This window comes from Phyllobates terribilis, unplaced genomic scaffold, assembly GCF_046119375.1.
Source record: "Phyllobates terribilis strain yellow unplaced genomic scaffold, ASM4611937v1 Scaffold_11__3_contigs__length_659146591, whole genome shotgun sequence".
Lineage (NCBI taxonomy): Eukaryota > Metazoa > Chordata > Amphibia > Anura > Dendrobatidae > Phyllobates > Phyllobates terribilis.
This window is the reverse complement of record NW_027362771.1, coordinates 260,676,893-260,691,607: the sequence shown is the minus strand read 5'-3', so window position 1 is coordinate 260,691,607 and position 14,715 is coordinate 260,676,893. Positions and strand designations below refer to the sequence as shown.

Sequence of the window (14,715 nt, the reverse complement as noted above, 5' to 3'; positions counted from 1 at the left end):
TCTCGGCTCAATGACGCCACCGCCCTCTCGGTAAGCTACTGGAAATTTGGACTATAAAGCTATGTTCACACATTGCATTTTTTCAGTGTTTTTATGCTTTTTTTATGCAAATATTCAGCTGCATTTTACAGTACCAGCAAAAGTGTATGAGATTCCAGAAATTTCATGCACACAGCTTGATTTTTATTTGATCAGTATTTTGTGTTTTGCATGTTTATGTGCAGAATAGAGTGTGTCAGATCTTTCAGCGTATTTTCAGCATTTTTTCACCCATTGGAAGTAAAGTAAAAAACGCTGAAAAATGCACCAATAATGCAGGTGTCAGGTTTTTCAGCCTTTTTTGTGCCAAAACCAGAATGAGATTTTTTTTTTTTCACTGAACTTTATGTACATGCATAAAGAGACAAAAGGACAGTGAAAAAACGCACCAAAAATAAGCAAAATCCTTATCAAACCTCTTGCCAAGCGATCAGGTTTTGCTGCAGAAAAAAAACTCTGAAAAAACGCAATGTGTGAACATAGCCTAAGACCCAAACCTTACCACTATCTTCATCCCAGCCCTAGCCCACCTCTTCAACTTGTCACTAACAACTGGTGTCTTCCCCTCATGCTTCAAACATGGCTCAATCACACCCATCCTCAAACAGCCATCCCTTGACCCATCCTCTCTGTCTAGCTATCGCCCCATATCACTTCTCCCCTATGCCTCAAAACTACTGGAACAACACGTCCATTCTGAGCTGTCCTCCCACCTCTCCTCCTGCTCCCTCTTCGACCGCCTACAATCTGGTTTCCGACCGCACCATCCTACTGAAACTGCACTGACCAAAGTTACCAACGACCTACTAACCGCCAAATCTAAGCGACACTGTTCTGTCCTCCTCCTCCTAGACCTGTCATCTGCCTTCGACACAGTGGACCATTCCCTCTTACTAAAAACTCTCATCTCTCGGCATCACAGACTTGGCCCTATCCTGGATCTCCTCATACCTAACAGATCGGACATTCAGTGTCTCCCACTCATGCACCACCTCCTCATCTCACCCCCTATCTGTCGGTGTCCCCCAAGGTTCAGTTCTAGGACCCCTGCTCTTCTCCATCTACACCTTAGGCCTGGGACAGCTCATAGAGTCTCATGGCTTTCATTATCACCTCTATGCTGACGACACACAGATCTACCTCTCTGGACCTGATATCACCTCCTTACAAACCAAAATCCCACAATGTCTGTCTGCTATTTCATCCTTCTTCTCTGCTAGATTTCTAAAACTTAACATGGACAAAAAATAATTCATCATCTTTCCGCCATCTCATTCAACCCCCCCAACTGACCTATCCATCATAGTCAATGGCTGCCCACTCTCCCCAGTCCATCAAGCTCGCTGCCTTGGGGTAACCCTGGACTCTGAACTCTCCTTCAAACCACATATCCAAGCCCTTTCCACTTCCTGCCGACTCCAACTCAAAAATATCTCCCGGATCCGCACATTCCTCAACCATGAATCTGCAAAAACACTAGTGCACGCCCTCATCATCTCCTGCCTTGACTACTGCAACCTCCTGCTTTGTGGCCTCCCTTCCAACACTCTTGCACCCCTCCAATCCATCCTGAACTCTGCTGCCCGACTAATCCACCTGTCCCCCCGCTATTCCTCGGCCTCTCCTCTCTGTTAATCTCTTCACTGGCTCCCCATTGCCCAGAGACTCCAGTTCAAAACCCTAACCATGACATACAAAGCCATTCACAACCTGTCTCCTCCATATATCTCTGACCTAGTCTCCCGCTACATACCCGCACGCAACCTCCGATCCTCACAAGATCTCCTTCTCTACTCCCCTCTAATCTCCTCCTCCCACAATCGCATAGAAGATTTCTCCCGTGCTTCCCCTCTACTCTGGAACTCTCTACCCCAACACATCAGACTCTCGTCGACCGTGGAAACCTTCAAAAAGAGCCTGAAGACCCACCTCTTCCGACAAGCCTACAACCTGCAGTAACCACCACTCCACAAATAATGCTGCACGACCAGCTCTACCCTCACCTACTGTATCCTCACCCACCCCTTGTAGACTGTGAGCCCTCACGGGCAGGGTCCTCGCTCCTCCTGTACCAGTCACCGTCACATTGTGTTCAAGATTATTGTAATTGTTCTTGTATGTATACCCCTTCTTCACATGTAAAGTGCCATGGAATAAATGGCGCTATAATAATAAATAATAATAATAATAAGACGGAACCGCATTTTATTAAAAACATTTTTTTCCTACTTTACTTCACAAAATTTGGGGTGCATCTTATAGTCCGCAAAATACAGTACTTGGTACATTTTTTTTTAAAAAAAGGAACGGTATTGGTTAGCTAAAGCAGCACCAGTGCATGGGTATCAACTAAAGCTCTATACAAATCTGGTTTGAATCCTATGTCGCATATCAGACCTATTATACTAGACAAAATAATGCAGCATGCTGTGCTATTTTGTCTAATGAAATGCCAAGCACCATGATATGCGCCGACAGGGCCATAGACTATAATGGTGCCGACAGTGAACGTGCACTCTGCTGTGCATCATTTTCAGCCATGTATGCCTACTGGAGGCGGACACTCAGATGTAGTAGACTGCGTCTGAGTGTCCGCCTACAGTAGACGCATACGCCCAAAAATGATGCATGGCAGAGCACACGTTCGATCTGTCAACACCATTATAGTCTATGGCCCCTGTCGGAGCACACGTTCGAAATCCGTTTTTGTGGGGGGTTCAGACATAAGCCCGGATGGGCCAACTGAACGGGTGCCTATACACAGCATGAAAACATCCTTACTGAGGACAAAACTGAAAACAAATTTGAGCAGTTTTTGATAGTGAATGATTATATAAATTGGGTATCACCATAACCATATCGAACTGCATAGTAAAAGTAACATGTTAATCATTTATTTATACTGCAAGGTGAACACTGTAAAAAAATAGCAAAAAATACAATTCCAGATTTATTGCTTTTTATTCACCCATGGTACAAAAAGATGGAATAAAAAATTATCAAAAAGTTGTGTACCCCAAAATGATACCAGTGAAAACTAACATTTGTCACATAAAAAACAAGCCCTAAAACAGCTCTAAGTACAGAAAAAAAGTTATGGGTCTAAAAATATGGGGAGCAACAAAAATTTTTTTTTTGTTTTAAGTATTTTTCTGTGCAAAATATATAAATTTGGTATCATCTTAATTGCATTAAACCACACAATAAAGATTACTGGCTTGATGCATTAAGGTGTTTATGCCAGAATGCTAGCATAAAACAGCTTATGGGCATGCTCACACGGTGAATTGTTTTTTTCCCACATGAAAAATGAAGTGTTGGCAGAAAAAAAGGCTGCATACATCACGCAAGTGATTGATGCATTTTTTCATGTGGTATTTTGATGAGTTTTTTATACATTCAATTAAATGGGAAAAAAATGCAGCGAAAACTCAGAAAAAATTGATATATTGCCTTTTAAAAAGAAACACAGCAGTTCAAAAAACGCAAGGAAAAAAACTAAACTTGCCCTCAAATTTTGCAGCTTTTGCAATCTTCACGCTAGTTCTAGCCAGTCCCCGCCAGCTCAGCCCGCCCATCAAATTTATTAAAATTTACTTAATGGTGTAAATTTTGTCAGAAAAGTACTCTAGTCCCAGACTTAAGTACTACTCTGGCGGGAACACAAGGAACTTGCATGATGTGCCTAATTTAATAAGTGGTGTGTGCATGAACTAGGCACAAACTTCAAAGACATACTGATAGGGAATCTAAATTGTAAGCCCTAATGGTTACAGTGCCGATAATGTCTGTAAAGCGCTTTAGAATTAATGGCGCTATATAAGTGAGTAAAATAAATAACATGACAGAACAGTTGGCCTGTTTCTTCAAGACATTGCTCACAGCAGTCTTGATGAGGTTACCTCTTCATGAATGAGAAGAACCAGACAAGTGGCATGCATCTTATTGTGAGCCTCATCACAAATACTACTCCAGTCCTTGCTGGAAAAAGATTTGTGGAGTAGTGAATGCAGCCACTCGTCATGAATTTGACGAGCAGCAGTCGTCATGCCCCCATTATGCCCAAGCTCCACCCACTTTGTTGCAGCTAGCCGAAAATGTTGTGAGAACACCAAAAGTAGCAAAATTTCAGCACAGCTTTCTGTTACGCCAAAATTATGGGTCTTTTCAAAGATTTTTCTGACATAATACTGGAGTAACAGCTTTAATGTACAAAAATATAAAGCATGAGTAAAATTATATAAATATAATATTATTTGTGCAGCACATTAAGGGCTCGCTCACACAAGCGTATAACTCGGGTGAGTGCAATCCGATGTTTTATCACCTAGCACTTGGCCCAATGTTATACTGTGAGGCAGTGCAGATCTGCTACTTTTTCCTCATGCCGATTCGGCATGTGAAAAAAAATCGCAACATGATGCAAAACAATTGCAGCATGCTGCGAGTGCTTCCATGAATCGATCACACACACCCATACAAGTTTATGGGTACAAGTGAAACATCGGACGGCACTCAGATGTCATTAGAGTGCAGTCTGATTACCGCAGACAGACAATGGAGAAGATGTAGAAATTACATTCTCCATCTTCTCCACACTTGTGATAAGATTCTCTCATGAGAGAATCGGATCACACTAAGATGACACCCGAATCAAATTCTGACAGAGTTTGATCTGAGGGACATTAGCGTAATCTCCGCGATTCTCTCGCATGAAAGAATCGTTGGCTGTGTGACCGCAGCATAAGTGTCAAAAATTTTCAAATGAAAAACAAAAACAAACAATATAGTAGAATTTGTTTTTTTATATGCCTTCCCATATAAAGTTAATAAAAGTTGGTTAAATTATATGTCCCCCTAAATGGTGCCACTGATAAATACAACTCATCTTGCAAAAACAAGCCTTTGTACAGTTATGTCAATGGAAAAATAAAATTGGTATGGCTCTTTTGAATGTGACTGTGAAAAAATGCTTTGTCCTGAAGGCCAAAAATGTGTCAGTCTTGAAGGGGTTAAGATGAAGTAAAATAAATAAAGTAGTAATATTCTTCAATAGCTGAGTAATCCACATGACCTCAACCTGATTAAACATGCTTTCACTAACTGAAAACATAAAGACCTAAAAAGCATCTCAAGAGAGGAGATTGCATGGTGACTTCCATGCTTTCAAGGCTTGCAGTCTTTCCATTTGTATCCAAGTATTAACAAAAATGCTTAGCCTATTAACAACATTTTATCACCTATCCACAGTATATGTAATAATTGTATGATGACTGGCAATCTCACCGCTGAAACTTCCCCTGATCCTGAGAATGCAAATCCTTTGTCCCCCATTTCTATACAGCAGTAGTCAAACATGGCCACAACAGCTCTATTCAATTTCTATGTGACTGAAGGAGATATTAAAGTTTCGCAGTGCAAATGCATGACTATTTAGTCATGATATAAACGAAACCCAAACTCATGACCAGTGAAATTTGCAGCGATCATACATTGATCACCAATTCGGTCTATAGCCGATAGGTTTTGTTAGTTGGCCAACCATTTTAAAGCAAGGATGAAAGATGAAAAACATTTGAAAATAAAGGGGTTCACTTATGACTTGCGTTAACTATGGCTAGTGCTGATGAACCTTTTCTTTCCATGCTCTTATGACTATGCTGCCTCATTGGTTAAATTGCATAAATTGTAACAATGCCACTGTTTCTACTTAAATAGCACAACCAGAACACATACAGAACTCATTTCTGGATCTTTATGCAAGTGCTCTGAATATATGTAGAGTACATATAACACATTTCCTGTGCAGATAAGCACCTCTTGTTTAGTGCACACTACAACAAAATGTCCTAGTCTGCTCACTTAGCTATCGCCAGAATTCACTTTCACTGTAATGGAGAGGGACCATGCATGCCCACCCACCATACTGCTAGATAAAGGATACTGGGCATTCTTCTCACCATATCTTTATTTTTTCCAATGATATCATTCTCAACAAATATTTATGTTTACAAGTTAAACTGAGGCCATTTACAATAAAGAAAGGCTTTAGGTTGGATGGGAAGAATCTGTGCCTGTTACAATCTAGCCATTCTTTTGTGTAAAACATACAGAAATTAGTTTTTTACCTGAAAAGTATGATCACAATTTTAGGGCAGTTTCATTTCTGTGTAATGCAGACACATTTTATGATCCTGCACAGTTCTGCTGTGAGACTTCAATCACCAAAGGATCCTATGAAGTTCAGTTTTGTAGGACCTATGGGTGGTGGAGACCTGGGAATTGTGGCCATTAAACAATCATATTATGACTTAGTGAAAGAGGTCTTCATGTGTTATTAAAGGGAACCTGTCATGTCCTAGCTAATATGTAAACTGCCCCATTGCGTTGTTAGTGATGCAATGTGCATCACTAACACGCTTTTTTTCATTAAAATTGGTGCAACTATAATAAGTTTATAACATTTTATATACTTATAATCATACCTGCTCGCTCAGTCATAGGGGTGTGATCCTCACATTCAGTCATGGGTGGCGCCACATCAGTCAGGCCTGGCGCCGCCCACATATTTGAATTTTGCTCCCGGCGAGCGCTGAAATTATGGGACACCTGCGCAGTATGACACAGCCAGTAGTAAAGCTTTGGATCGCTGGGAGCCGTGCACGCACTTTGACGCAAGGCTCCCCGTGCGTGCGCAGTGAGGCTGTGTACTTACCAGCTTCACTGCGCATGCCCTATGACGAGCTGCTCCTGCTCAGTGAAGTTCCCAGCTTCACTTTGTGCGGCCAGAGGCGCTCGTCACAGCGCATGAGCATTGCTACTTCCAATAGATGGCTCTATAATTCTTAATTTCCCAGAGGAGCATGCATGGCGTATATACGGTAAGTCTCCTCATTCTGACATGCCAGGCCTGGTTTGTCACTCTCCACAAGGAGAAACGTTACCCCTTAGATCCTAGACAAAATTGTACATAGAATAATAAGGGGGGGGATTTATGGTTTAGCAAACATAGTCAACCATTGTCCAACAAATCTACTCTAATATACAACAACAAAAATGGGGCAAATTATGTTTGAAATCTGTGGCAGCTCACAGTTCATTTTCTGGTACAAGGCTAATATAACAATGTGCCAAATGTAAGAGGCCTGTGCCTCTTAATAACTTTGTGCATCTTAAACCAGCAGGCTCTTGATTAAAACTGGCATACAATAATTTTCTGGAAAATAATGCTGTCATTATTTGTGACAAATTTATCAAAAATTTGACAACTTTTTCACATCTTTGAAAATGTCTACAGATGTTAGTCTAATTTATACAGCAGCCATCTACTGGAGTGTGATTGCGCAAAAATGTGGTGACATTTTGAAACAGTTGCATTCATAAAAGTATCTAAATCCTGATCAAGTAAAAAGCTATGCCCACTTTTAACTCTTGTTTTACAAATTGGTGTATATGGCGCAAACAGCCCTAAATTCTGGAGTACATGATGCAATTATCCCTGAATTCTGAAATAATTAAATGTGTCCCACAGCAGACTAAACACCATTTAGGAGTAAAATCGCTGACAAAAAAGTAACAAGTGTAGATAAATGGGTCCTTAGCTATATAGGAAGATGTTTCCCCCAACTCTTCACAGCAATTGCAGACTGCTTTATATACTGATACACAGGAGCAACCTGCCAATCTCTGTTGAGGGTCATGGACAACTCTTCTCATAAATATACCTGATTTATAATATATTTGTGCAGTCTATTCTATGACTGCTCCGCTTAGCCAAATAGTCCAATTTTTGTATGCCGTTTTGGATAATAGAAGAGACGTGCTTCACCTACACTATGCTGGGCAACACAATCTGATGCTAGCTCTGCTTTAAAGGAGTTCTCCACCTCTGGGGATATTTTTTTTTACATAAATGCATGTATTTGGGGCTAAAAATTATATTTTGCAATTCAGTTTCATTAATAATTTTGCACTGTTTTGCTTTTACATATTGTTTGTTTCCCTGCAATTTACTTTGATTTGGTGTGTGATCATAAATCATCTGAGAGGATCTCAGAAACAGACAAATAAAACAAAATTGTATTGCACCAATCAGAATGAGCTCACTGACAAGTTCTCAGTTATCCCATTCCACAAATGGCAATAGACAGGGCAACACAGACACCATTGATGACAAATGATGCAAAATTATTAATGAAACCCAACCACAAAAATGATTTTTAGAAAATGGCAATGCACTAACAGCTCCTCAGCCTGATGTTGCATTCCCTGCTCTGTTTCAGAAACAATGACCTGTCAATCAACCATAGGAGGCACGAAGCAGGGAATACAGCTTGAGGCACAGGAGCTGAAAGTGCATCGTCCCAACACACTTCCAGAAACATACACATGGAACTTCAAAACACTATTTCTCCCTGTTGGAGCATCATGCTGGGGTCATAAAGAGCTCAACTTGATTATCTTTTAAAAGGCTACACAGACATATAAATGGTTTAAGGGTGTAAACTTTTCTCACAGGTTCCCTTTAAGTAAGAAAAAATTGTCCCCAAAGGTGAACAACACTGTTAAAGAGAATCTGTTACCAGGTTTTTCCACCTAATCTGAGAGCAGCATAATGTGGAGACAGCGTCCCTGATTCCAGCGATGTGACACTCACTGGGCTGCTTGTTGTAGTTTTGGTAAACAAAGCAAAAATTAACTACATGGCCCAAGTTAAAAATTGACAGAACTTTATTGAAACATATAAAGGACAAAAATGCACAAGGTAAAAACAAAAAGACAAACAGCAGATAACAAATAGGTGGAGCACCTGGACCTATATAATGTAGAGAGTTACAAAAATATTTTTCACAAAGCTCCAACAGGTAGATGTACAACGTCAAATATATGATAGACCTTTACATGTAAAAGTAAACAACGTTGAATACATATATGGTTCACCACATGTAGAGAACAGATATAGAGTAGCACAACCAATAAATTAACACAGGTAAATAAATATTAATAGAGCGTACGTCTGAGGTCCAGGCACCCACCACACACCCGACGCGCATTTCACACAGGAAATGCTTCATCCAGGGGTGATGGAATGCTGGAAGGGGTAAGTATTTAAATGAATGCTGGCCAATGAAGCCCTAGTTCTGCTGATTGGTGATCATACTCAGCCGCGCTTGGCTTACTGACATTTGCGCTTGTTTCTACCTGCAGGGACATTGCCTTGCGAGCTCCCTCTGTTGTCTCTTCTGGCCAACATCTTGGCTATTGCGTATGAATACAATATCACAAATCAAGTGATTTAGTCCCGATCACCTGAACGTGAGTGGTCACATGACGGGAAGTACTTTTTGCCACTGGTGTCTTCTTCCGGTGGGTTTCGGACACGGCGGTCAGCATGTCTGCGGTTTGCTGCCTCGTGGCTAAGATGTTGTACAGGTACCCATGACAATGCTGACTTAAGGTCAGGGGTTGCGCGGCTTGTATGTCAGGTGGCGATAGCGCGGCTGAGTATGATCACCAATCAGCCGAACTAGGGCTTCATTGGCCAGGATTCATTTAAATACTTACCCCTTCCAGCATTCCATCACCCCTGGACGAAGCATTTCCTGTGCGAAACGCGCGTCGGGTGTGTGGTGGGTGCCTGCACCTCAGACGTACGCTCCCTGGTAAATATGGTCTCTTCTTATGTTCACATTGGGTAGTTTTAGTATGGGTTTTTCTAGTGCAATATATGCAGTTCCACAAGGACACTATTTAATATTTATTTACCTGTATTAATTTATTGGTTGTGCTACTCTATATCTGTTCTCTACATGTGGTGAACCATATATGTATTCAACATTGTTTACTTTTACATGTAAAGGTCTATCATATATTTGACGTTGTACATCTACCTGTTGGAGCTTTGTGAAAAATATTTTTGGAACTCTCTCTACATTATATAGGTCCAGGTGCTCCACCTATTTGTTATCTGCTGTGTGTCTTTGTTTTTACCTTGTGCATTTTCGTCCTTTATATGTTTCAATAAAGTTCTGGCAATTTTTAACTTGGGCCATGTAATTAATTTTTGCTTTACTTATATTGGTGTGGTTGATTCTAGACTGGGACCAAATGATTTATTGGTGTTTATTATAGTTTTGGTAAAGTCAATGATTATCAGCAGGAATTTATCACTAGAGGATTGGCAAAAACACTGACATCCATCCAGTCACAGTTAACGGGCAGGAAGAAGCTGCTGTGGACCCACATGTACAACAAGTCATCCATTTGGTTGCGTCCCAGCCAGCTATTAAAGTAGCACTCCCATCAAAGTTAGTATCCTCTTATTATATGGCAATCATCATTTTATATGGCACTGTGTACATACAATTGCTCATTTTGCCTTTCTACCTAGCTAATTCTTCTCTTTGCTATATGTAGAAACAGGCAGTCTCTTGACCCAGCGTTTATCAACCTCTTCAACTCCTGACCCAGCCACTCCGCACCTCCCCCCCTTCCAAGGATTTTTGCTGTGACTTATGATGACTCATACAGAGAAAATTGACCTCCTGTTTCTACATAGAGCTTTGAAGGATTCAACTAGTCAGTTTTTAATCACGTGATGTCACAGACATAATGGAAAACAGAAGAATTAGCTGGGTAGAAGGGCAAAATGAGCAATTGTAAGTACACTGTGCTATATAATATGATGATTGCAACATATTAAGAGGTTAAAAATTTTGATGGGAGTGCTTCTTTAAAAGTATATCTCTCTCTGAAAGGCTACAGCATGGCATGGCTGTGATTGTACTGCCAGTGGCTGATACATGCTGCCCACGGTTTGGGCAGCATGTATCACCTGACAGGTTCCCTTTACATACTACAGAATACAAAAAAGCAACAGGTTAGGCAGTTAGCCTTTTCTTGATGCCTTCTGGGTAGAAGATTTTTCTGAACCATTCACTGCACTAGGTGCAAATGAACTCTAAAATAAGCAAAAACATGAAATGCAGGTGCGCTGTAAAGTCGAGCACGGGTATGCCAAATTTAAAAGGGAAAATATCCATATTTTTTTTGTATCTGACATTAGCCACTGTTTTTTTTTAAGATTCAATAAACTTAGTGATACATCGTGCCACATTGTTTATTGATACAGTAAATGTATGAAAAATGCATAACAGAAATGCATTTCCCTGCTCCTATACAATACATATACAAAACATTTGTGTCCCAGTTTAAGAATCCTAATAAAATCTTGAAACCCTTTATGCGTGAACTCCAAAAGTCACAATCAGAAGTTACTATATTCCATCTTCATTCTGGGTGGTGATCAATACTATTAAGTTTATCTCAAATTGAAGCTGCAAACCACAAATAGTAATGAAATGGGTGTAAATCTGGCCATTAACATAAGCGAATAATACAGAGAAACAATTGGCACTGTGACGTGTTTAAAAAATTCAATTGTCTCGTAAAGGCTATGACAGAACTCTTCAAATTCAGGATGCCATTTATTTGAGAAAAATGAAACCATGTAAGGGAATAATCACATTTTGCACTGACTTTTCCAGAGTGCAAGGATCAAAGGCATTTTCTGTACTAACCTAGAGGGTTAGGTTATTATCGCTGCAAATTTCTATGGAATATGTAAGAAGCGTTCATTTAACTGCAGAACCATTAAGAGGATTGTTGCGGTGCCCTTTTTTCCTGTCAAAAACTCTTTTATGTGCACGGCCAGGTTACCACTAACATTTGGAAAGCAATAATAATACAGGTCAGACTGTAAAGATTTTTTTTATTCCTTAAGCAATGCAAGATAACAGTGATCTCGTATAGAAATTAATAAATCCAGTAACCTAGATAAGACGAAAGCAGAATGAAAATCCAGCAAGCAAAGGCAAATGAACAGTGACTTCAAAGAATGACTGCAGGTAGCAACTTAATAAACCCAGTGGGGCTCATGTATCAGTCTCCTAACAACACAAAATGGTAAGAAAACATCAGAGAATTTTATATTCTATACATGTGCCCTATTTATCAGTGTATGGCTCTGTTTTTCCTTGACACCGGCATATTTTGGCAAACAAAGGGTTGTCACAAAAAGCGACACACGTGCTAAGTCTTTAAGTCGGTGATGTGTAATATGAATCACCATACCTATATGGCATTGGGGGGGTATTTTCACCAAAAAAATCTCCTTTTGTTCAACATTGTATGTGTTAAAGCTATACAACAAGGTAATAAATGTATCAAAATAAGCTATTGAACCCCTGTATGGACAAATACAGTATTGTACAAAGCGGAGTGACCCATCACCTACCACACTCTAGATTTAAGCTGCGCTCTACTATAAAAAGGAAGATGATGGGTGTTATTCGAAGAAAATAAAAACTCTTCATCAGGAGTAATGGTCATCAAACTCCTTTTTATGTCCCACACAACGATCACAATAAAGGAACCCATACACATTAGAAGACAGTAGTCTAAACCCACCAATTTAAGCAGGACCAGTCAATTATCCTATATGTATGGGGGCCTCCTGAAGGATCTGACATGTGCAATATCAAAGGCTGATCCTTTTGTTCTCAGGGAAGATAGGCCACCTTGTTCCCCATACAGAACACATGCACCCTCTGCTGAGCCAAGCGTGCATGTGTACGGGCTGGAGAGGCCGAGAGGAATAGGTTTCATCTATAGGAGTTTTGGTTGCCACCTGCTAAAGTTGTATGAACACCTTTAAGTTGATTAAAATTGTGATTTAAACCATAATTAACTAAAAGCAATCATTATAACCAACCGATGTCACACCACCATTGGAAAGAAGGCGACTGGGTGTGAAATTTTACCCGAATGATTGTTCTGTGTAAGAGCTTTCTTATGACTATAGATATTCACCTGGTGTTGTCTAATGTATAGGACTATTTGAAACAACCGTAATGGCGAATATCAACTAAAATGTGTTTGACTGTGTAGGCGTAATGATCATTCACCAGGCAAATGTTTGTTCAATGGTTGGTCACTCATTAACCAACTTCTATGCCATGTTTATGGACAGCTTTATGCTACATTCACATATCAGTGTGAAATGTCAGTTTTTTACATCGTATGGTACACGGACTCAGAGTTTCATGGGTCTTTTCACACTTTAGTGAAAATCATAGATCCAGCAAGTTAAATCTGAAAGACTCAGAGCAGGTCCTATTTTGATCCGATTTTGAGGATCAGAGTAGGAAATAATCAATGGCCCTATATGCAGTACCCCCCCAAAAAAAAAAAAAAAAGACCTGCACACTGACACTACACGTAGATGTATAAATATATGAATAGTAGGAGTGGGTTGTGGAGACATGGGCATCAGGTCCTGGATTACCAGAGCTAGCCCATCGGTACCCATAGTGATCCTGGCATCCCTGCTACCTGTAACCATGCATAGACCCTGCTCAGGGGCCACTTACCGTGGTACTCCTGTCCAGGTATGTAGTAGCTGGGGTTCTCCGCCAGGTGCAGGGAGATCAGCACCTCTCCTTGCTCTCCGTCTCCCTCCAGCTCACCATGGTGGGTGCACAGGAAAAAGAAAGGCGAGAACCTGGGGTAAAAGCCGACTGCTCCGCGTACAGCGGCCACATAGAGCATCCCGAGCAGGAGCATAGTCCACAGCCTGCCGGAGCAGGAGCTGCCCTCTTCCATTGCTGGGCTCCCCCGAAGCTGCTGCTGCTGCTACTTATTCTATCTGCTGCATAAGTGGCTGAGGGAAGAGCGGGCAAAACAAATGGCGATAAAAGTTTAGCTGGATAAAGTGAATAAACTGCAGGACAAATACAAAGCCGCCGCTTCCGTGCACCTGGTACACACGGCACCGGTGCCAGGAGTCAGGTGGCAGCAAGAAGACCGAGCCCGAGATGAGGGTCCCCACACAGGAGCTGCTCGCCTCACTCATCATGTTATCTATACGGCCGACCACGCCCCCCGGGGCACGATTGGACCAGCAGCTGTCCATCACCTCCTGCTAGGCGGGGCCTGGAAAGGTGAATGGTCCTCGTATAGCTGATAAGTAATGGGCGCTAAATGTGTCGCTGTGGTAAGAGCCGCGCTCCGTGTGGTGTCCTCGCCGGCCGTGGTGGGAATGCATCTACACACCATTTCCTCCAATAAAGAAGAGGAGTATGAGGAACAGCGGCGAGTCCTGGTGACGGTGCAGGGAGCTGCTCCAGGCAGCACCTCAGGTGTTTGTCAAGAAGAGAAATGCCAAAAAATAAAGAGCTCATAGTAACAGCATTGTCTGTATGTGGCTGGACGTGTGCGCTGCACGGCGCTAATCATTTACCTCAGCGAGAGAAGTCACCGGGAATAATGAGAGGCTGACAGGAGGCTCCCGCCAGCACCGCCCGGGCATAGGACCTCGCACCGCCACCTGCGGGGCAAATGGGGTTTGGTGCTATTCTCCCCCACTGATACAGGGCTCGTTCAGACGGGTGTGTGCGATTCCTGTGCGCCATGGACATTACACACACTCATGGCCAGTGCCCATAGCCAATATATATATGGACCAGCGGTCTGAGAGGAAAACATCCCAGTATGCACTGTCAGACTAGTGCATGAAAATGGCTAGCACTCCTGCCCTAGTCCAATATGTGGAGGGGCACACAGGGCTGCACATGGCGTCCGTCACGTCCAAACCGAGTCTGATCCCGGGCTTAGGGC

At 41.6% G+C, this 14,715-nt stretch overlaps 1 protein-coding gene across 6 annotated transcripts in view; it reads right to left on the bottom strand.

Annotated features, from left to right (window-relative positions):
* Positions 1–13,968, bottom strand: part of RELN (reelin) — an 895,263-nt gene extending 881,295 nt beyond the window's left edge. For all 6 annotated transcript variants that reach the window (XM_073652257.1, XM_073652259.1, XM_073652258.1 and 3 more), the window contains exon 1: positions 13,470–13,968. In XM_073652257.1, coding sequence (XP_073508358.1) covers positions 13,470–13,701 — 232 coding nt within the window. In that variant the 5' untranslated portion in view covers positions 13,702–13,968. The remainder of the gene's footprint in view (positions 1–13,469) is intronic.
* Between the last annotated feature and the right edge of the window lie 747 nt (positions 13,969–14,715).